Here is a 21,027-nt window from a genome sequence, read left to right as displayed (position 1 = left end):
TCCGCCATGTTTATGTGGATAGTTCACGGATAGATGTAAACTGTTGATGAAATTGCTGATTAAAATGTTGACAGGGTCCTCTAACTTTGGTGGCTTGATATTTGTTTGTTTTTCAATGTTTTTCAATCAAATTGCGCTATGTTATACGTTAGAGTCATTTAGTGAGGTAGTAAAAAGGAAAATAGAAAATATTTTATATGAATGGGTGATTTTGATCAAAGAGTGAAGGCCATTTTTTGTGGTTTTCGAGATGCGCCGATCGGCTTTTAGATTTTGTTGATGGTTCCTAGTACTTACAGATTATCAGCGTATTTGTTCCAAATTTGATATTCCTGGCAAGTCCAAGTCATATTCTTTCACAAAATACATTTTTATTTGAATGACAAGGAAATTATCATCGAGTTTCAGGCCAAAATAGTTGGGCCTCTCTCAGACCTATTTTGTTGATCCAAGATTGCGGATCATCAGGCAAAGTGAGATCAGAGTCCACATCAAAATGCATTTTACTTTAAAGATGTGAATGGACAGTCATTTAATTCCACTTAACATGTTACTTTTATTCATATTAATTCTGACAGTGATTCATTTGACCTGTGTGCTTCCTTAGATTTCTCATAATCTGGATCATGGTACCTCTTTTTGCACTCAACACTGAAGACCTACTGTAAATCTGACAGCTCTGAACAGATGGTGAAGACAAACTTGACACAGGAAACCTTGAAGCACAATCAGAAGATGAAATCGACACACAACTAGGAACAAATCGGGAAGACGAACTAGACACTCGATCACTCGAAACACAATCAGAAGATGGTATCGACACTTTACTCTGAACAGATGGTGAAGGCAAACTTGACACAGGAACACTGAAAACACAATCAGATGATGAAGTAATGTGTCTATTTTATCTTCGGGTTGTGTTTCGAGTGATCGAGTGTCTAGTTCGTCTTCCCGATTTGTTCCTGGTAGTGTGTCGATTTCATCTTCTGATTGTGCTTCAAGGTTTCCTATGTCAAGTTTGTCTTCACCATCTGTTCAGAGCAATCTGTCAGATTTACAGTAGGTCTTCAGTGTTGAGTGAAAATAGAGGTACCATTATGGTCCAGATTATGAGAAATCTGAGGAAGCACACAGGTCAAATGAATCACTGTCAGAATGAATATGAATAAAAGTTACAATTCAAGAGGAATTAAATGACTATCATTTCACATTTTCATAGTAAAATGCATTTTGATGTGGACTCTGATCTCACTTTGACAGAAGATCCGCCATCTTGGATAGGTCTGAGAGAGGCCCAATTATGTTGGCCTAAAACTCGATGATAATTTCATTGTCATTCAAATAAAATAGATGTTATGAAAGAATATGACTTGGACTTGCCAGAAATATCAAAATTGGAACAAATACGCTGATAATCTGTAAGTACTAGGAACCATCAACAAAATCTAAAGGCTGATCGGCGCATCTCGAAAACCTCAAAAAAATGGCTTTCACTCTTTGATCAAAATCACCCATTCATATAAAATATTTTCTATTTTCCTTTTTACTACCTCACTAAATGACTCTAACGTATTAAATAGCGCAATTTGATTGAAAAACATCAAAAAACAAACAAATGTCAAGTCATCAAATTTAGAGGACCCCCATCAACATTTTAATCACCAATTTCCTCAACAGTTTACACCTTCCTATAGTTCACAGGCCGACCACTTGACGTCACTACAAGCTCGCGGTGTAGCAGGAGCAGCGAGTCCTCTGTTCAAACCTTGGGGAAGTCACTTGTCTCCTTTTTAGCTCACCTCTGGGGAGCATAGACAATATCTATCATCATACCCCGCATTTTCAGCGTTATATCACGCACAGTTTGCGGATGCAGACCACTTTAAAAATACCTTGTACCCAGGTCTTACAGGCTTTTCAGTCCTATACATTCATGATCATGGATGGTCATATAGGCCCTGGATCCAAGGCCCGTTTTTGAGTTTGATGGCAAAATTTTGCAAAAATTTACCAAATGTTTGAAAAACCATGAAGCGGTTGGAATTTTGAGCTGATTTTTGCATGCAGCATCTGTACGACATCAACAACTACGTCGGCAGTGTTTTATTGGTTCTGACATGTCTAGATATCAAATATAACAATATATCATTTTGTGTCATTTTTGGATGGATTTTCAGGGCAAACACGAGCGACACTAAGATGCTGAAAATTTTGGAACGTAATGATAGATACATAATCTGATTGATGCTTAAGCGAAATATCGATATCAGTGCTAATTAACAATTTATTCTTCTAAATATCAAGAAATGACAACTTGATCACGTTCTTAAAATATCAACATTTTTTGTAAATATTCTTGATGAAATGGTAGACAATGTCAGTCTGAGTCAGACTGAACTAAGATTTTGGGGGAAAATATCAAAGTCTAGTTGATTGAGAGGGAATATCGTTTTCGTGATATTTTGAAGAATTACTGCCAAACCAGTATTGATATAAAAATTTCGCTTTAACATCTATCAGATTATGTATCCATCATCAATATCCTGCATTTTCAGCGTTATATCACGCACGGTTTGCGGATGCAGACCACTTTAAAAATACCTTGTACCCAGGTCTTACAGGCTTTTCAGGCCTATACATTCATGATCATGGATGGTCATATAGGCCCTGGATCCAAGGCCCGTTTTTGAGTTTGATGGCAAAATTTTGCAAAAATTTACCAAATGTTTGAAAAAGCATGAAGCGGTTGGAATTTTGAGCTGATTTTTGCATGCAGCATCTGTACGACATCAACAACTACATCGGCAGTGTTTTATCAGTTCGAGTGCTCTGCTGGGCTTCAATCTAATGGGAGTCCATCTTTGAGGCGAGTCAGTTTGAGAGATATTGACATGATGGTATCCGATATTTCAACCACCCAGCAACAGTATGGGTACCGTCTCAATTGACTGTGTCCTTACCTATCCTCAAAGACATGGTTTATTATCAATGACACTACCGCCGTTTATACCACAGAGATGCTATGACAGAGATGTGTACCTAGGAAAATGATCATGCTACATGGACCATTGCCACAAACTCAAATGTCCTACGGATTCAATGATTCAATGAGACAATGATTCGAATAAGAAGGGGAGAACAGTTTTCTTGTGGTATCAGTCCTCTGTTTATTGGTGAAGAAAATCAAATTACAAGTTTAGTTTCACCTTAAATGTTGTCATTACTACACGTATGATTATTAATTGCACATTGTCGGTATCCGAAGTACATATACGGGTATCATCCCCTGTGTCAATTTATTATAGGTAAATTTAGTACGCAATGGGCCGAAACACTTTATATATTTGTAAGCAAGCCTTTCGGCGACAAAACACTTTTAAGGATGGAAATTTCTAAAAATGTTCTGTGGTCTAACATCTCTATTCCGTTTGTGGCATATTTGATAAAAATCAATTCGTGAGTTCCAGTTACGTTGTTGCTGCTAACTTGAGATTCCCCGCTTATCTGAGGTTCCATCTTATGGCTCTGGCTGGCCTGAAGGATAAAAGAGATAATGATACATAGATACTGTCAACTTGTGGATAAATGTGTTATGCGGTGGCATCCTGAACCCCACGGTCAATTTGAACGTAGGCGGGGGATAATATATGGATAAGATTTTAAAAACCTAGGTGGTGAAGATAATGCGGCACTCACTATTTGGATATTCACGTGGGACCAGTCAATAATCCCATGTATAGAGCAAGGGATTACATATCACGCGGCACAAAAAATAATACCTGCAGTTTGCAAAGCCCGAATAAAATTCTCCTCAACCATTCATGTGCACATGTAGACCTCTATAGGAGGCGCCAATTCGGATTACAAATATCTTGTTTTTTCAAACGCAACTACGGCCAACTCTCACAGTTTGCTGGCTGGATGGGCTTGGATGGTGTCCTTTTTTCCCCACTAGCCTCGTTAGTTCGTCGCCCTCGTGGTGCGGCTAAGACTACTGCAGACTGCGACATCGTACAGGTCATGCGCAATCTTCTTCACACGTTTTCACTTTTTATCAGAAATTCTCCAGAATATTCGCGCGTCGTCTTAATTCTGAAGGTGTACTTACTATTTCCGCCATTATTATTATTCCCCTTCTTTCCTCTTCTACCCTTCTTTCCTTTCTTTCCTTTCCTTCCCTTCTTTCCTTTCCTACCCTTATTTCCCTTCTTTCCTTTCCTACCCTTGTTTCGCTGACCCTTGCCTCTTACTGCAAAGATTATATAAACAGAATTATCAATAAAGACCAGGGCCCGGTTTTTCAAAACAAGTTTTGTCTCTAACGCTGGTGTTATATCAACTTAGTGCTAAGTCTGAGGCCTTAAGTGAAGGAGACAACGCCAAGTTAGGTTAAGTACGCCAGCTAAAATTTGTTTTGAAAAACAAGGCCCAGAACCTTACGAGAGAGGTTCCTTCGAGAAGATCAGATAAGATACATCCGGCAGGTGTCGCAAACCTACGAAAGATGTAGAAACCTTAGTGCTTAGGATGCTGCGGACAGTGTGCGACCCGGCCCAGAACAGAAACCCGTCTAAACTGTTTGATGTATACGCTGTCATTGTGAGGGAAACGGGGTCGGGATAGATGGTGAGTACGCGGATGTTTTAAGACAGCTCGGGATACAATATAGTGATAAGTAAATTCCTTTTTCGGCACTATTCCGTAACAGTCGGCAAAGAACCAATAACAGTCTCTTTAGAAATTAGAGCGGTTTGGGAGTATTATAAGAGCCATCTCTCAATGACTATGAAAGCAATGTACATCAACCCGGAGAATATCACATACGGTCTTTATCCATTCCACCCAGATTTGCCCGACGCGCCGACCTCGCGATTTTGCGAGTTTGAGCAGGACTATGAATTCCAATTGAGTTAGAATGGTGCTGGTATATACTGCTTTCATACTTTCAAAACTCTTTGTATGGTTTCTAATATAAGACCCCCTTCCCCCCATGGCCACATGGCCAGGAACTCATTTATTCAATGCAAATGTTGGTCATACGCTGCTGAAATTGACCATAACTTGGGAAGAGAAGGATAAGCGATTTGCTATATTCAGCACCAGAATACTATGAAATTTAACAAAATCAGCCGAACCACAATTGTCATGTGCATGTGGTTATGGCTTCGTCGCAGTGACTAAAATCGCTCGACGGCGCGTCTTGAGAGCTACTAATATTTCTTAGCCTACTAATATTCGATTACCCGGTATGTAAAAGGGAACTTACCGTTCTTGAAAACGCAATCGGTGCACAGGGTCAAGTCAGCTGGCTTTTGGAATTTTTTCGGGCAATGGACTACAATCAGTATGCACTTGTTGATAGTTGCGCCGGTGTACAAGGCGGTGCACCTTCGTACTTTGGCCTTCTTGCCCAAGTCTTCCTTCGCGCATCGCTGGACGCAGGTGCTATTGTCCATACCACTGGCGCTGTCCACTACGTAGATTTTGGCTGCAAACGGCGGCGAAGAAGAGAGAAATTCATGAATTTTGTTTCAAAGATAGATAATGTGTCCCACAGTCGAGGCTATAGAAATAACCAAATTTACGGAGAACGGGCCCCTTCAGTTGGGAATCAAATGGACATTGATCTCCAACTTGAAAAGAAAAAAACTGCTGTAAATAATGCTCCACGGTATGTTAGACGAATATTTCAAGGAGTAAATACATAGGTGATTTGTGAGCCTTTTACGGAGTTATCTATTTAAGATAAAAATCTACCAGGTCAATATAGTTGTCGCGAACTGACAAGTTTAGAGGCACATATAACTACTTACGACCTCTGGTACCCTTTCCTCCCTTCTTTTGGCGCTTCTTCTTGGCATCTGCGCTCAAAGCTGGAATCAAAACAGGAAGAAAATAATGCCATTGCTGGTGATGAGCGCCTTACTTTGATGCATGTACATGGAACGTTGAGATTGCTCTTTAAAAACATTCGAACAAAACACTGACTGTTCTGGCATTTCCCATGTAGCCCTTATAACAGATGCCTTAGTTGTTCTAGCTTCTTCTCTGAAAAGTTATGAGAAATACAGAAGATAGATTCTCCTTTAAAGAAAAACTTCCTTCTACCCCTCTATGCAAAGTGATTAAAAGTTGTTCCGAAAATGTTCTACTCACCGAGCAGTGCGAACACCACCAGCAGTACAATCAAGGTTGACTTCATCATGTCGAAGCTTTCCTGGTCTCACACAACAGTTGGGACGATATCCGTGATTTGAATGAAACAACTGGTCTTCAGCGGTACAATTATACAAATTTCGGGCAACGTTCATTCCATGCATACTTTGCCGGATTTGCATGTGATGAATGTACATGTATGTACTATAATTGGAGATTCTGCACTTTAAATTGATGGAAAGCGGAGGAGGGGATTATCCTTAACCAACACTGGACGTCACTCCGAAAGTTTACGGAAGCGTTTAGAAATCAATTAGGCCCGAAGCAATGACCCCAATAAACATGTTTTGCATGAAAAGAGGCCTTGAAAGTCTAATGGAATGCTAAATCTGGCACTTATTCGGACAACGTCGGAGGCAATTGGAGCCAAGTCAAGCTACACTCCGGACGCACCGGATCGGCTGCTACGTACATTCATGTTTAGGAAGACCAACGGACTGACTCGGAGTCTAATTCATGTACATGTTCATATAAGAAGTTCGTGTTGGACTTTTCTTTTTCAAATAACGCCATATTTGCCAACTCTCGTGTCGTATATTAGGCCCCATTAAATTGAAATGTTTGAGTTAGCTTATATCCATCCCTCGATTCTATATTTGACAAATGAGATCCTAAAACATCGCTTGGTGCCACGTTCCAGCTATTAAATTTTATTGCTTATTTGTTTCTAACTCAGATGAATACCTTGTAAATACATCTTGCCTAATCAGGTAACACCGGACCACCGCAAGACAGCAAGTGTACATGTACGTTGGTCAAAGGACGCCCAAAGGTATATATACCCCGCTCGATCCCTGCATGTCAGTCTTTAAAGCTTATTATTTTTTAACTAACCTTTTTTGTAAACTAATTATGGTGTTGATAAATGTTGGTCTGTAGCATGGTAAGGTCAACTCCAAGGTCAAGTTAATGAAAGATTGGGCAAATTTCGATCCGTCGTTTGTTGACCAATCAGTCCGAGATTCGAAATACATTTAACTAAAAGCATAAAAATAGAATTGTCATGATTTTTTCTATCAACGAATATGCAACACATGCAAAATAAGATACAAATTGTAACTCTGGTGGCTACGGATCTAAATCGACTCAAGAACGTCCCCGAGAGCTGTCCCGGTCGTCGAGATTCGCTTGAGAGTTTCTCTACATCAACCTGTTTTGCTCTATCCACCGGAGGAAGCTGCTGACCCGTGTAAAGATGGTAGGACTCTGGGAAGGTGGCGGCGTGTTGCACCCGATGCCGTAAGAGACGATCCCATCCACCACAAGCCTGCCGTCGGGCCGCTTGCAAGCCAATGGGCCACCGGCGTCTCCCTGAATCACAAATATAGTTCACAGAAATAAATTGCGAGTATCCTGCAATAACTATTATATCGCTTTTATGCCTACAAACGCTCAAATTTTACAACAATTAAGGAAACGGCGCTTTAAAGATTTTCTTCGGTTCAGGAAAATTTGGGTTGGCCTTTAAAAAAGTTTATTTTGGCATTTTTAAGTTCCAAAGTTTTAGTCTTTCATACTACTTCTTCCTGATACAAGTATTTCATTTAAGTATCTCCACATGTTACATCCCAAATAATTTATCATATTGCATTTTTCTATTTTCTATTATCATCCGGAACTTACGGAGCAGACGTTTCTCCAGCGCTGACCGTTTACGCACAATCGGGTGTGAGGGCTGGGGATAGGTGAACCGATGGTACTGTAGAAGTTGATGCACTCGCCAATCCTAGCAATGTTCATCTCAGCATACATCAGCTGCTGGGCCATCACTGGAAGAAAACAACTAGTAGACTCTAGTTTCACAAGTTTGTCCAGTTACTAGATCTAGGACCGGTTGATTAACTATAACGAAATCGAAACAAGGGCCACGCCGGAATATGCATGACGTCATGACCGTCGGACGACCACCTGCATAGCTTGAATTTATATGTTAATCACATATACTTCAGGGAATATGGGTGCCTCAAGCACGGCATAGCTGCTCAAGCAGAGTGCTTCCCATGATCAAAGCACTTTACTCCGGCCCCAAATACGTAGCAGGGACGTTTCTAAACCTGACTATACATACGGCCTCCAGGCAGTGCTCCAAATCCAGCAATCACGCATTCTGTTCCGATCTTTGGCATATCTTTTCGAGTCTTAGGTAATTCTATTGGTTTTATCTCATCAGTGAAAATAATCTTCTTTTCCAGCTTCACAACTGCAACATCATCAGCTAAAATGGAGAAAAACTTCATAATGTATAGCCCGGTGTAAAGCGTGCGTGGCAAATTTGATGGATTAAGTCCAACCAAAAAGAAAGTAGGAAGGTTGCGCATTTCGTAGGAAACATTGCGAAGTCATCAATTAAGTCATGTCTTATTCCTTAACGTGACACTCGTTAAACATCCTTTGTACTTGACCATAAATTCTTTGGAACACACCAGGAATTTTGATGAGAAATGCAGTACACGCCCCTCTTTTTCCCGCTCCTGGATCCGCCGCCGACAGAGACTCGTCGTTCGAAAGCATGGTAAGGGTTACAAAACCTTCCTAATACAATCATACTTACGCATGATGACTCCAGGCCGCATGTGATAGTTTGGGTGAACCCTGATCGCCTTGACCTTATAGTAGTTTTCATCCTTTCGCCAAGATACCACGAGTTTCCCGATGGCGATCGCATAGAGCATCGGCCACGGTCCCCTGCAAAAACATCCTGAGATCATAGGCTTTTTACTCCTATACGTCACGGTCATATATAAATTTATATATATCGACGGCGGAGCATATTGAAAACCGCTGGTTGGAGAGGACAAAAACACACTTTAATAGCATCCCGCGAAGATGACGTCACTGCAGCTGCTGCCCTCTATTTCCCCATCGCTGAATTACAGGCAATGTCGGACAAACACGCGGTTTCGTAATGGATTCAGGCTTTCTAACTAGGGCAGTTAGATTCAATCTGGCACATGTCCGAGTGTTGGAAATAATCGTTCTGAATATTTCTCTCTCTGACTCTATGGTATCATGCATGCTAAAACAATGCAGGGTCAAAGATAGTTGACTTTGAAATAAGCTCAAATGCGTAGAAATAAGTGTCGATGTCCGACTGTCACGTGACTAAAACGTCATCAATATCTTATGCAAATGACCTTGTGAGCTATAAATAGTAACTTTCGCTGCAGCGATGGTGTATGTGCGTATAGCCGATAGATTAACGTGCCCGACATATTTTTTAGCACGCATAACAATAAAAGAATATGATGGACTTAATCTTCCGGCATGTAATATAGCACTGTACGGTTGTTTGCAGTGGCAAAGTAATAGGGTTTTGTTGTGGACCATCCCGAAGAAAATAGGGGTTAATGTACATTTCTCCGGCCCTGCCCACATACCCCTGATTTCCTCAGGATAGTTGCGTACAGGACTGGTGTCGCGTAGTTTTCATGAGGACAAATTGTACCACTTTGCTGAACTTGACTGCTTAACTTACATCGTCATGAAGCAATGTGCTGCTGTCAGGATAGTGTCCTCATCCAATATGGCCCCACCGCACAAATGACCTTTTCCATTTTGCATCACGAGCGCAACCTGGTAGGGAAATTCACCCTTCAGTGCAACGCGACCGTCGATGATACGCTTGGAAGGTACGTGGCCGTCACAATCTGTAAGCAGATATCGCAATAGTAAGTTCACGTCCCCTTCCGCACTCTCTGTGCATGTATTGTTACTCCGGATCCCAGGCTGGTCCGTTTTCCCACCGAAAATTCGCCTCAATCACCCAAGTTCACATTCGCCGCTGTTTCCATATCCGTAACATTCCATGTCGAGTTCTGCCTCAATGCCAGAGTACATTTATGCGCAGGATGATGTCAAGACCCCGTAGAAGCAGGCACTTAACAGCAAACGAAAGCAGTGAGGTAGATTTGGCACGGCGCATCCTGAGAAAATCAGGGGTTAATGTTCGTGCGCTCCTCCGTACGCGAACAACTTATTTTCTCAGGATGTCACGGCGGGATAGGCTACTATAACTATAAATTGGTAAATATGAATTCAGAATTGAAGAAAAAATTTGAACAAACAGGCGCTTGTTCCGACATGTCTGAGGACCTGGTCTGAGGGCCCAGAAACCAAGATATATCGGACGTTTCATGAAAATACCGTAGGCGGTCTAATTCAATCGGGAATATGCGACTTACTTTTGCAAGGCAATGATCCCAAGAGATACAGGGAAAGTACTATTTCCAGGCGCATTTTGACATATAATCTGCAATTCAATATGAAAAACATGCTTCATAATTCTGGTTTGATACATTAAACGTTCTTGATAAAAAGAAAAACGTTCGTGACTTTGGGATACTTTGATTAATTTTATTTGATGGATTGAACACCATGTCTATTCTAAAAGCAATAGGGATAAAACGAATTGTACAAAGACCATACCTCAATCTGCGCAACTTAGTTTCACCTGAGGCAAACTGTAAAAGGTACAGGAAGCTGACGTGTATCTTTTTCCGAGCCCACGAAATAGACATATATACTCTTTTACGTTACTTCCAAGTAATCCATAGACCAGATTCAACAATACAAGGATCAGATATGGTCTCAAAGTTCAGCCCTAAAGGGACAAGGTGTATGGGCTTATGATGCAGTCAAATCAAAGCAAGCGAAGGAAATGCATTCGCATGAACTTACATTAGACTTGGAGCCGTTCCGGAATGATATTGTATTCTTAGTGATGGCTGGGTTGCCTTGTATCTTTCCTGCACAGTTTACCCTCATCCAGTTGCACCACTTCAAAGCTGCGCTGCTGCAGTGCAACTTTTGACGATTTGGGATGGCCATAATGACCAGTCTGAACGTTCTAATGATCAGCATCCAACACCATACCTTGTCAGACAAATTCATCATTATTGTCTGTTATAGGATGAGCCAAGCCCAAACAGTAATCAGTCTGAACTAAAACGAGCACAGTGCATTTTGAAAACATGGGGAGCCTTGCCTGTTGTTTTTCACTAGTATGCGCTGCATTATATTTCAATATACATTGGGACTTTTTATGAAGGCCAAAGAATTTGACGCCGGTTTGATGACTAGCAGTCTCCCTTTAATGGAGTACCACGCTTGATGTGGGCGTTGCCTCTCTGGGTGGGAATTTTAGAAAAATCCTTTTTCAGATGGAAATGTCGATGTCCTTTTGAGCCGCTGTGCAAAATCTACAGGGACAAAGTAAAGTTTTTGGTCTATTAGACCATGGACAACTTGTCGGATTGGGACATTGTTTAATCGCCCCCTCTTGGTTCGGCTATTGAATTGTCTCGGGCAAGCCTGATTCGACTGGAGCGTGAACATCCGGGATGGATATCCAATAGAGATTTTAACAGTCTTCGATGATGAGTGTGTCATTTTGCTGTTCCTTTTTTTACTCCTTCGTCATTACCAATACACTGAAATATCTGGAGGCGGAGTTGGGGCGTAGCTAGCTTTTTGCTCGTGGTCGCGGCTCTCGGGGGGGGGGGGCAAAATGACACTTCTAGGACGATCAGCTTGTAGCATGGTCTTGAGCATCAGACAGTGGCTTGGGTTATATTGTCTCCCAAGCAAGGTCTAACCAGAGCCTGATCTACGGGGCTTGGCCCAAGTAATCAGCTGGTAGTTGTCCCGGTGCTGACAGGTCTGGCTAGCACGCACATGCAAGTATAAGTAGTAAGGATAGTTTCAGCTTGACAGGTGGCCCACACTGGCGCAAAGGGACCATCTCAAAATATGGTTGAAGCCAAAAATAGGTTTGGCTCGAGTGGCACTGGTGTCAGTTATCCATCACACCCAAGGGCAATGGACCGCAGCATCCTCGCATAGCAGGCCTTTGGACAGTTTCTAAAATTCTAGTAGACACGATTTATTTAGTGCATTTTAAGGAACAATACTAAGGTCTGCGATGGGTAGACTCCCCGGGCAGTCCATTTCATCATCCTTCAGCGTATCTCCTTAGGGTGAGGGCCGAGGCCGGTCCACTGCGCCAGGAGTGTAGTGATGGGAGGATGACCTCGCACAGAGACCAACTGCTTCTTCCTTCTTGGTATCCTTATAAAATGTTTGTTTGGTGGATGCCCTCATTTGCGTTGTCAACAAGGAAGACAAATTGGCAGGGACATGTAAATTTAACTGATTATACCTTTGCCCAAATCAAAACTGCTTAGCAATCTGAACTGGGTTAGGTGCTCTCTCTGCCTCTACATGTCCACATCAATCCCTTGGCTGCATTTAGGGATGATGAAGAGTGTCTTACAAGGCCCTGCCTTGTTTTAGAGCATCCCCACTTGCTGATTACAATGCAGTGGATCACATGCCTTTTGTGCAGTAATTTATTCGAAAACAATAACATTGATTTGGTTGAAACGATGTACTTTGGCCCCTTAAATAAGCATCCTTAATTGTCACTGTACTAGGTCCATGTCAGGCAACCTACATGTAGCAATAGCTGCATGAGTTCAGCAGAAAAGCTCCAACAGAAAATTATTGTAACAAAAATTTTATTCATAGAAGCACAAAAAAACAATCATAAGATACAGAGAGACTAAATGAATAAAAAGCAAACATCCTTAGGCGTGTCTGCATCAATAAGTGATGTTCATAGCATTCTCACCTCATCAATAACCTGTGAGAACCTCCTTTAAGACTGAGTATTCATTGATCCATCTATTAACATAAGTCGTAGTTCCACCTATCATAAAACCCCGTGTTTTTTCAAGACCTGTGTCTTCGCCGTGTGTCAAAAAACCCGTGGCGCACTTACACCTATCAGTTGTGTTAGATAATGGTTAATAACCCCGGGGACAGGTGCGCTGTAGGGAGGGTGCTCCCTAAAAAAACCCGTGTTGAACACGGGTCTAAATTAGCCCCCGATTAGCCCCATCGAGCTCAATGGGGCTAATAGACACGGGGATTTGACACACGGGTCTATTTAGACACAGCAATTCATAGGTGTAAGCGCAAAAGACACGGGGATTTGATAGGTGAAAGTACGACTATAGATACATCAAAGAACACTCTGCACCCTCTAGGTATCTCAGATATCTAGAGAAAAAACAAAGGACTATTAGAAAGAAGTTTGTGGGACAATGTAGTACCTCAGTACACAACTTCAGTACACATCTCTGCGCATAGGCAAATGGAGCTTTACATTCGAAACAAATTTCAGTGAAAATTCATTACTCGACCTTGGTAAGTCCCACACATTCGTTCTACTTGTATCCAAATTAATAAGACAAAACCCAGTTTGATGTATGCAGTAAAAGTCCACAAAGTAATTTATGAATGTAAGTTTGTTCAGCTACATTTAGTGTTACAATTACATGTTTATTGTACTGTTCTTTCTGAAAATATCACGTGATTAACTCATCTAGCGGTAAGCAGATGAATTAACAGTGAAGAGTTTACATGCCTTCAAAAAGAAAGTCAACTATTCCTTGCAACGCATCAAAAATCAACTGTAGCAAGCATGGGCTAACCCCATTGAATTAACACATTATGTCTAACATTGATCACAGTCACACTATAAACACGAATAATAGTGCCGTTGAACAGCAAGTTGCTCAAGACTTTTATTATTTTATCATCCAAAGACATATCCTAGACAAGACAAATCCTAGACGACGAAGCCTAATGATGACGAGTACTGTACATGCATACATGTTGCCATCTACAACAGGATGTCAATGATATAACTACTGAAACATGTTTTCAAGATATTGTTTTTTTTGTTTTTTTTTTATATTGGTTTTTTTGCATCTGAATTTTTACTTTTTTAATGTTCATTTTACTACATGTATGAATGGGTTTTTTTGCTAGTTTTAAAAAATATTTTTTACTTTTTTTGTTTTTTTCATGTCATTTTTTGAATTTTTTTATATATTTCAAGATATTGTTATTTTTTTATATTAGTTTTTTTGCATCTGAATTTTTACTTTTTTAATGTTCATTTTACTACCTGATTGTTTGAATGGGTTTTTTTTGCTAGTTTTAAAAAATATTTTTTACTTTTTTTGTTTTTTTCATGTCATTTTTTTACTTTTTTAAATTTCTTTATATATTTGTTTACTTTTTCCCCATAAATATATTATGGTATTCTGTGCACAAAACGATCACCACTGGATACTGGTGTATTTTTACAATGTCACAGTTGATGATGTCACTCTGTATGATAAAACACAACAACCAGTTGACATCCATTGAAACCAATTTACTCTTATAAATTGTTACCTGAACGTCTCACCTCTTTTTCATATTAAGAAACAATTTCAAAAAAAATTGTTCAAAATAAAAATGTTTTAATCATCTTTTCAAAAGACCCCCTACTACCTGTATTCAATTTACAGACAACCCCTTCACTGAATATATTCCAGATGAATGGACTTGTATTATAGTTACTGCAACCGATAGACCTACTCCTGGTCACGCAAATTAGACAAATTTTATCAAGGTTATACGTATACAGTTTGGTCACGGATGACTAACACATCTCATATGCAATAATATTGGATTCAAATATGGATATTTATACTTAGCATATATTACAGCCTACGCTAATGACTTTGAATGACCAATGTTAGACATAACTTATACCATCAACTAGTCCTAGACCCACGGTGTGAATCCGTCCTCATTTTATTGTAAGAACTGGGCTTCGGACCAGCTTTGGCAGAGTTAATTCAAATCACTACAGTCGACAATGATTTTGATAAAAATTGTGTCATCTTTGACATATGCGCTGCTCGCATTTTCCAAGTGCGTCAACGGTACAAACAGAGGGCATCCGCTTGCGATGTTCATCTCTGATGTTGGGCACTTGAAAGATGTGCTGTTAGGGTCAGGCCTGAACGCATCTATCACATGCTCATGTTGGTTCTGATCCAACAGCATGAAAGTGACCTTCTGCCTGAACGGCCACTTCTGGATGTTGTCATAGTGACCCCGCATAATGACGAAGAACAGGGAGATGTGGGACCCCTTGCCCATACCATCGCCATTCAGGTAGATCCTGCCGCACATCTTGTACCCTGTGCGTGATGTGTAGAAGGCAGGCGAGTACACGCTGATGGTGCGTCCAGCGATGGCCTCGTCACGTTTCTTCTTGAAGTCAGTGATCTTCCAGAGCAAGGTGCCCTCATAACTGGTCAACTCCAGGGAGCGTATGCGCAGATCCTGCTCTGCAAGGCCGACATCCTTCAGGGACAGCGTGCGCTCTAGCTGCCTGACCTTGTTCTCCAACTCAACGATCCTGGACTGCTGTGCCTGGGCGCCTTCGGCAACTGTGTTGCATGCTTGGTGGAGGGTACTGATCTCATTCTTCAGCACCTTTATGACCTCTGTGTGAACAACCAGTTGCTGATAACACTCTTCATTTCTGGCTAAAAATTCGTACATAGTACAATGTTATTATGCATTCAGTTGCTCTAAAATTCGACTATATAAGTACACCTTTTCGAGACGACCAGTATCGGTGTGTAAAGTGTGTATCTGGAATGTCAAATTCAATCCAGTTATTACATACATGTACTATAAGGAAAAGACTTATAAAAAGCTTGGTCGCGTAGTATTTTTAAACTCGTCATTTATCAATTGTTCATAGCCAAGCAGCTTGCAGCTTAAATGCTTCAAGTGAAAACTGCTATTACCACTATACTTACCAGAAAGTGGACCTGCAGACGCACCACCCTGCTCGACAACGCGAAGCCGCCCTTCCAATCCGCCAACACTTGACTTCAGATAGTTATCAACTTCCTGTGCGAGCTTGTTGTCTTTCCCCAGGACACCTTTGATCAACAGGAGTTGATGATTTTGAGAATGCTCCTTGAAATGACCTGGAAGGTCTCGCACTGGAACCTGTTTTCAAAAGCAAACGGTCAGGTAAGATTTAGCACTCTTGAAACATGTTAAATATGGTAATTAAAGAGTTTGCCAGGCTGGCACTAATGATATACATGTCGTTACACTGCAGAGTTCCTTAAAGAGGTTATCTGGACCAATGACTTTTTCATGAAAGTGTAGTAGTTAGTGACATGGGCATTCGGTAATAGCTACTGTGGATCACTCATCACTATTGAGATGATTTACTATTATTTTAGTATCAATCATACATTTCACCTGGAAACATACAATTTAATCAATTTTAGCTAAATAGGCTAATTAGTTAAATGGGCATGTTGGGAGCTGTGCAAGAAAACAATATCTGTGCAATCAAGAAAATACTCACAGGGGCACATCCAAGACATTGGTAGGGACATGCGGTCTCACACGACAAAATATGATCATTCATCTGGAAAAGAAATAAAATATTTCCCAAATTTTAAATAGGTATTGGCTGAAATAAAGCTAGTTTTTCAAATATAATCCTTTCTTTCTGCTTTTTAGTGTCGAGTTATTACTAAATTCTACTTGTGTAAGGGGTTATATTGTAAGTATATACGCATGTAGGCTCCAAATACAGAGGGCTACTTTGCGTACACTCTAGGGGCTTTAAATGTCAAACAAATTTCTGACATATAAGAAAATAAAATGAAACGGCCAGGGGCCATTGTGCTCACCGTAAGTATTTTTAGTGGACAGTTACAGAAAGTGCTACAGTATGTAGGCCTCTTATAATTTATACATGCATCTGTGACCAGTTCAGAGCCGGCCCTGGCGAAGTGGTGAATCCGAGACTTGTGGTTCCAAGCTTGTAGAGTGTAGGTGAAAATGATAATGAAGAAACGTGCCACTCCATGACAATGGTCACGGTGAATATATTTTTAACTTTGACCTCAGTGACCCTGACAGGTAGGTCAAATAACAAACCAGGGTGATATGTGATGTAGACACATCCACCTGACCATAACGATTTCATCACTCGTTACACTACAGCAATCGGCAAAAAACGATTTCCAAGATGGCCGCCTAATTAAATCTATGGCACCAAATAAATCAAAAAATGAAGAAAATGTAAGATAGAACTCAGAAAAGAAAAAAGGAAAAGATGAAAAATAAAAATATTTTTGGCTGTCCTTGACCGGGGTTTGAACTCACGACCTTTGGATTGCCACAATACGAGGAAAAACCCACAAAACATGCAATTTCGGCCATATTTGAATTCCGATCTGGCTGAAACTTGGCACACAAATAGTGGCTTCTTAGATGCATCATTACACAAAATTAAAACTCTTTACATTGAACAACGACAAAACGTACCAAGAACGGTAAAGTTTTCAACTTTGACCTCTGTGAACTTGAAAGGTGGGTCAAATCAAAAACCCGTAATATATGTGATGTATCCTTGCTGGGAGTACCTACCATGAAACTTTTATCAAAAACAAATCAGTAATGAGCGAGAAATCACACTTTTTGAGTTTTGAGTTTGGGCCCCCTGGTGGCCAAGTCAATAATCAGACCGAACCAAAATTCAGTGTAAAAGGTTAACTGACCTAGGGGGTCATTTGTTCAAAGTTTCAAGTTCATAACTGTTGCGGTTGAGAAACGTGCCATAGTTACACTCAAACGGCAAATTTACGCCATTTGACCTCTGCGACTTTAAAAAGTAGGTCAAATCCGAAAAATCGTGCAACATCTGAGGTAACCTTGCTAGGGGTCCCTGCCATAAAAATTTCATCAAAAACAATTTGCTAATAAGCAGGCTATTGCACTTCTTACCTTTTCTGTTTTGGCCCCCTGGTGGCAAAGTCAAGAATCAGATCAGGCTGAAATTCAGCACCAGAGGTTATCTGATATAGGGGGTTATATGTACCGAGTTTCAAGCTCATAGCTTTGGTGGTTGAGAAACGTGCCATAGTTACACTCAAACGGCCAATTCACGCCATTTGACCTCTGCGACCTTGAAAAGTAGATCAAATTAAAAACCCGTAAGATATATGATGTATCCTTGCTATGAGCACCTACCACAAAAGTTTTATCGAAAACAAGTCACTAATAAGCGAGATATCACACTTTTTAGATATCCACATTTGGCCCACTGGTGGCCAAGTAGAGAATCAGATCGGACAGAAATTTAGTGTCACGGGTCATCTGACCCAGGGGGTCATGTGTACAAAGTTTTAAGTTCATAGGCCTAGCGGTTAAAAAACGTGCCACTGTTTTTGAACTAGGATACGACGGACGACGACGACGACAACGACGACGACGACGACGGACGACAGACACTGCGGTATCGTATAGACTCCCCTACAGTGAGCCAAAAACTGAAGAGATCGCAGTACTTTAATTTATGTTTTGTTTCTTTAAATGATACCGTACATTCACAATACACTTTTCCCTGAATTTACATATCCTACAAAGCGACACAGACAAAACAGAGTCTACACTTTGGATGTAATGTATTATGTCTTGTCATCTATACGAGTATGTACAGAGAGGGCGGTCTACTTTCATTGTGATCACAGTCGCTTGGGCAGGTGACGAGGTGCAAATGTCAAGTAGATCTGGATGCACCAATGATTATCATTCATTGCCCACTAACATACTTACAACGTCACGGGGGATCTTGGTCTTTTCACAGCCCCCACAGCGTAAGGGAAACTTGGGACAACTGTAGTTGTGTTGCTAATAAAATAGAGGAGAGCAGATATATCTACAAGCCTACGCATAAGTGTGTGCATGACCTGTGGCCCCTTAAAAAGGGCTGCTGGAGTCAAATCTCCCCTCCAGGTGCACACATACAGGGTCGGCGTATTTCCTCGGTGCATCGACAGCAGCTTTTCTATCCGTGTTCAAATACTATGGAGATTTTACCATGCTCATTACAAACAGTAACAGACACTGAGAAATGAAAATTCAGGCCCGGGCCTTGAAAAATATCTTATCGGGAAGGCCAAACTCTTACTTCTTTGTCTATATTCCTGAAACTCTGTTGACAGAAGCGGCACTTGATAATGCGTTCAGGGCAATCTGTTTTCATGTGTTCCTCTAGCATCGATTCGGGAACAGAGTTTTCACAACGACGGCAGATTGCAGGTTTGAAGCGACACTGTTGTTCATGTTCCTGCAGCAAGAAATGGGGTGCACTTCAGGCCTGAGACCATAACGAATGACCAGCTGGGTCAGGATCCACTACAAGGTGTTGCTCATGGCATACAAGATTTTAAACAGACCTGGACCAAATTATTTTGACTGCTTTACTATGAACAAAGGACATCGCCTTGATCAGGCTTTGGAAAGTCGCTTTATAAGTACATGTATCCTGCAACTGATTCTCACACTAAACTCAAACAACATGGTACAATGTTAGAGAACTGTTCTACTTACGTCATATCCCCTGCAGATACCCTGAAATATGCAGCCTTGGTTGGGACATTTCACTTTCTTTTGTTGTATTTCTTTTTCAACTGCTCGATCAGGGAACATCTGAGAGAACAAACTTTTTTAATGAAAATTGAAAACGGTACATTGATAAAATTTTCTGGACCTGCTGGAAACCTCAAAACAACAGTGAAACTGGAGAATTTGCCAGTGTATTCATCGTGGATCTTGTATGAAATTATAATACGTGTAAAAATAATCATTGAAGTGATCCAATTAGACAGTTTACTAATTACAGGCTGTCTAAATTTGGACTTTGGTGTTAGAATGCTGCCAACCCGGTCCAGCGGAGGGGAAATGGCTCAACAGAGACAACTTGGGCATGAGATACATATGTTGGTTTTTTCATACAAAAATGGTTTCCAGCAGGACTGACATGTTACAGAATAGTGGAAACAATTTTTTAATTTCAAAAACTAAAAAAAAATTACAGCACCCCTGAGGCCTACAAGATTTTATGCCAATTTACTTGTGTACCAATGCCTTGCTCATATGCTCGTGATCATCACCCACATGCATTAACCATGTAGAAAATCCCCAACACATTCAAATGCCCAATACATTTATTTACTTGTTATTATTTTTTCGGACTGATAGTCTGGAATTTGGAATCAATACAGGATGAATCACCTGTATTGATTCCAAATTCCAGACTATCCTGCCACAAGTTGACATCATCTTTATTTACAGTCACAAGCCAACTACTATCCCTCTACCAAGAACTCACAAGGCAAGCACATTATTTCCTTAATTTCGGACGACATTTCAGAATACTTATCAGGGTTTTTCAGTTGGGAATTTTGTGGGGAATCACCTCAGCAAAACGTGTGAACACTATTGACAGTGGGCTGAACACCCTATAGCTGTGTTATGAAAGGTTTAGTATGTGCACACAGAGTGATCAGTTTGTGCTAATATGGACAGGGAAGGGAGAGGGAGTCAAAGCTAAAGTACAATTCCAATTTGACTGACGACAATAGATGCCGGCCGACGCTCAGACACATCGGACATAATAAAGTAAAAGTCCTAATACCACACTGGTAGGAGTCGCACTGCATACCTACTCAAGGGAGGAGGGGGTACTAACAAAACGTACAGCGTGCCTACGGGGAGTCCAAAAATCAGGCTTTTCGTGCGTACGTACTAAATGGATGGCCCCTAATAATTTAAGAAAATGAAAATGAAAACACCAATGCTTACACTCTCGTCAACATTCCAGTAGAGAAACTCTGGTGAGAGGTATTTCAAATGGAGTTTACAACAACTTTGTGGATTGTGAATGTATCAATTTTTGTGATTATCTGTTAAAGGGAAAATAAAAGGCACACGAATGCAAATATTTTGGAGCTTACATCACAATAACAACAGACAATAACAACAGCTGTTACAGATGGTTTATGAACAGCAGCAGAAGCAAAATTGCCCTCATCAGTGAGAGTTACTTTCATTCTGACTAGTATTCGTAAATAAATTTAGTTTCTT

General features: G+C 40.7%; 3 protein-coding genes across 5 annotated transcripts in view; all 3 read right to left on the bottom strand.

Moving 5' to 3' along the window:
• Positions 1 to 3,119: 3,119 nt before the first annotated feature.
• LOC135501524 (uncharacterized) lies at positions 3,120 to 6,267 on the bottom strand. Its single transcript, XM_064793677.1, has 5 exons — positions 6,157 to 6,267; positions 5,814 to 5,873; positions 5,267 to 5,488; positions 4,109 to 4,249; positions 3,120 to 3,534 (listed from the first exon to the last, which is right to left on the bottom strand). The coding sequence occupies exons 1-5, from the start codon at positions 6,203 to 6,205 to the stop codon at positions 3,518 to 3,520; spliced, it is 489 nt and encodes a 162-aa protein (XP_064649747.1). The 5' UTR covers positions 6,206 to 6,267; the 3' UTR covers positions 3,120 to 3,517.
• Positions 6,268 to 7,209: 942 nt separating this feature from the next.
• On the bottom strand, positions 7,210 to 10,987 carry LOC135501678 (transmembrane protease serine 9-like). The gene is made up of 7 exons (XM_064793914.1): positions 10,894 to 10,987; positions 10,398 to 10,465; positions 9,692 to 9,863; positions 8,768 to 8,901; positions 8,285 to 8,431; positions 7,840 to 7,985; positions 7,210 to 7,527 (listed from the first exon to the last, which is right to left on the bottom strand). Exons 2-7 carry the CDS (start codon positions 10,450 to 10,452, stop codon positions 7,357 to 7,359), a joined length of 825 nt encoding a protein of 274 aa, XP_064649984.1. The 5' UTR covers positions 10,453 to 10,465; positions 10,894 to 10,987; the 3' UTR covers positions 7,210 to 7,356.
• A 1,727-nt stretch (positions 10,988 to 12,714) lies between these two features.
• Positions 12,715 to 21,027, bottom strand: part of LOC135501050 (TNF receptor-associated factor 2-like) — a 23,135-nt gene continuing 14,822 nt past the window's right edge. For all 3 annotated transcript variants that reach the window (XM_064792776.1, XM_064792775.1, XM_064792777.1), the window contains 6 exons: positions 19,492 to 19,590; positions 19,070 to 19,228; positions 18,715 to 18,789; positions 16,454 to 16,516; positions 15,888 to 16,083; positions 12,715 to 15,608 (listed from right to left, as the gene is read on the bottom strand). In XM_064792776.1, the coding sequence (XP_064648846.1) occupies positions 14,905 to 15,608; positions 15,888 to 16,083; positions 16,454 to 16,516; positions 18,715 to 18,789; positions 19,070 to 19,228; positions 19,492 to 19,590 (1,296 nt within the window). In that variant the 3' untranslated portion in view covers positions 12,715 to 14,904. The remainder of the gene's footprint in view (positions 15,609 to 15,887; positions 16,084 to 16,453; positions 16,517 to 18,714; positions 18,790 to 19,069; positions 19,229 to 19,491; positions 19,591 to 21,027) is intronic.

The sequence above is a fragment of the Lineus longissimus genome, chromosome 17 (assembly GCF_910592395.1).
Source record: "Lineus longissimus chromosome 17, tnLinLong1.2, whole genome shotgun sequence".
NCBI lineage: Eukaryota > Metazoa > Nemertea > Pilidiophora > Heteronemertea > Lineidae > Lineus > Lineus longissimus.
The sequence above is the reverse complement of the archived record's forward strand: the minus strand, read 5'-3'. Positions and strand labels throughout refer to the sequence as shown.

Excerpts from the sequence above, each read along its gene's own strand:
- LOC135501524 (XM_064793677.1), bottom strand. The coding sequence starts at position 6,205 with ATGATGAAGTCAACCTTGATTGTACTGCTGGTGGTGTTCGCACTGCTC. Across the intron at positions 5,489-5,813 it reads AGGAAAGGGTACCAGAGGTC|CCAAAATCTACGTAGTGGAC; the intron begins GTAAGTAGTTAT and ends CGCCGTTTGCAG. Across the intron at positions 4,250-5,266 it reads CGATTGCGTTTTCAAGAACG|TAAGAGGCAAGGGTCAGCGA; the intron begins GTAAGTTCCCTT and ends TAATCTTTGCAG.
- LOC135501678 (XM_064793914.1), bottom strand. The coding sequence starts at position 10,452 with ATGCGCCTGGAAATAGTACTTTCCCTGTATCTCTTGGGATCATTGCCT. Across the intron at positions 7,986-8,284 it reads TGGAGCACTGCCTGGAGGCC|TGATGGCCCAGCAGCTGATG; the intron begins GTATGTATAGTC and ends GTTTTCTTCCAG. Across the intron at positions 7,528-7,839 it reads GCTGGAGAAACGTCTGCTCC|GGAGACGCCGGTGGCCCATT; the intron begins GTAAGTTCCGGA and ends TTTGTGATTCAG.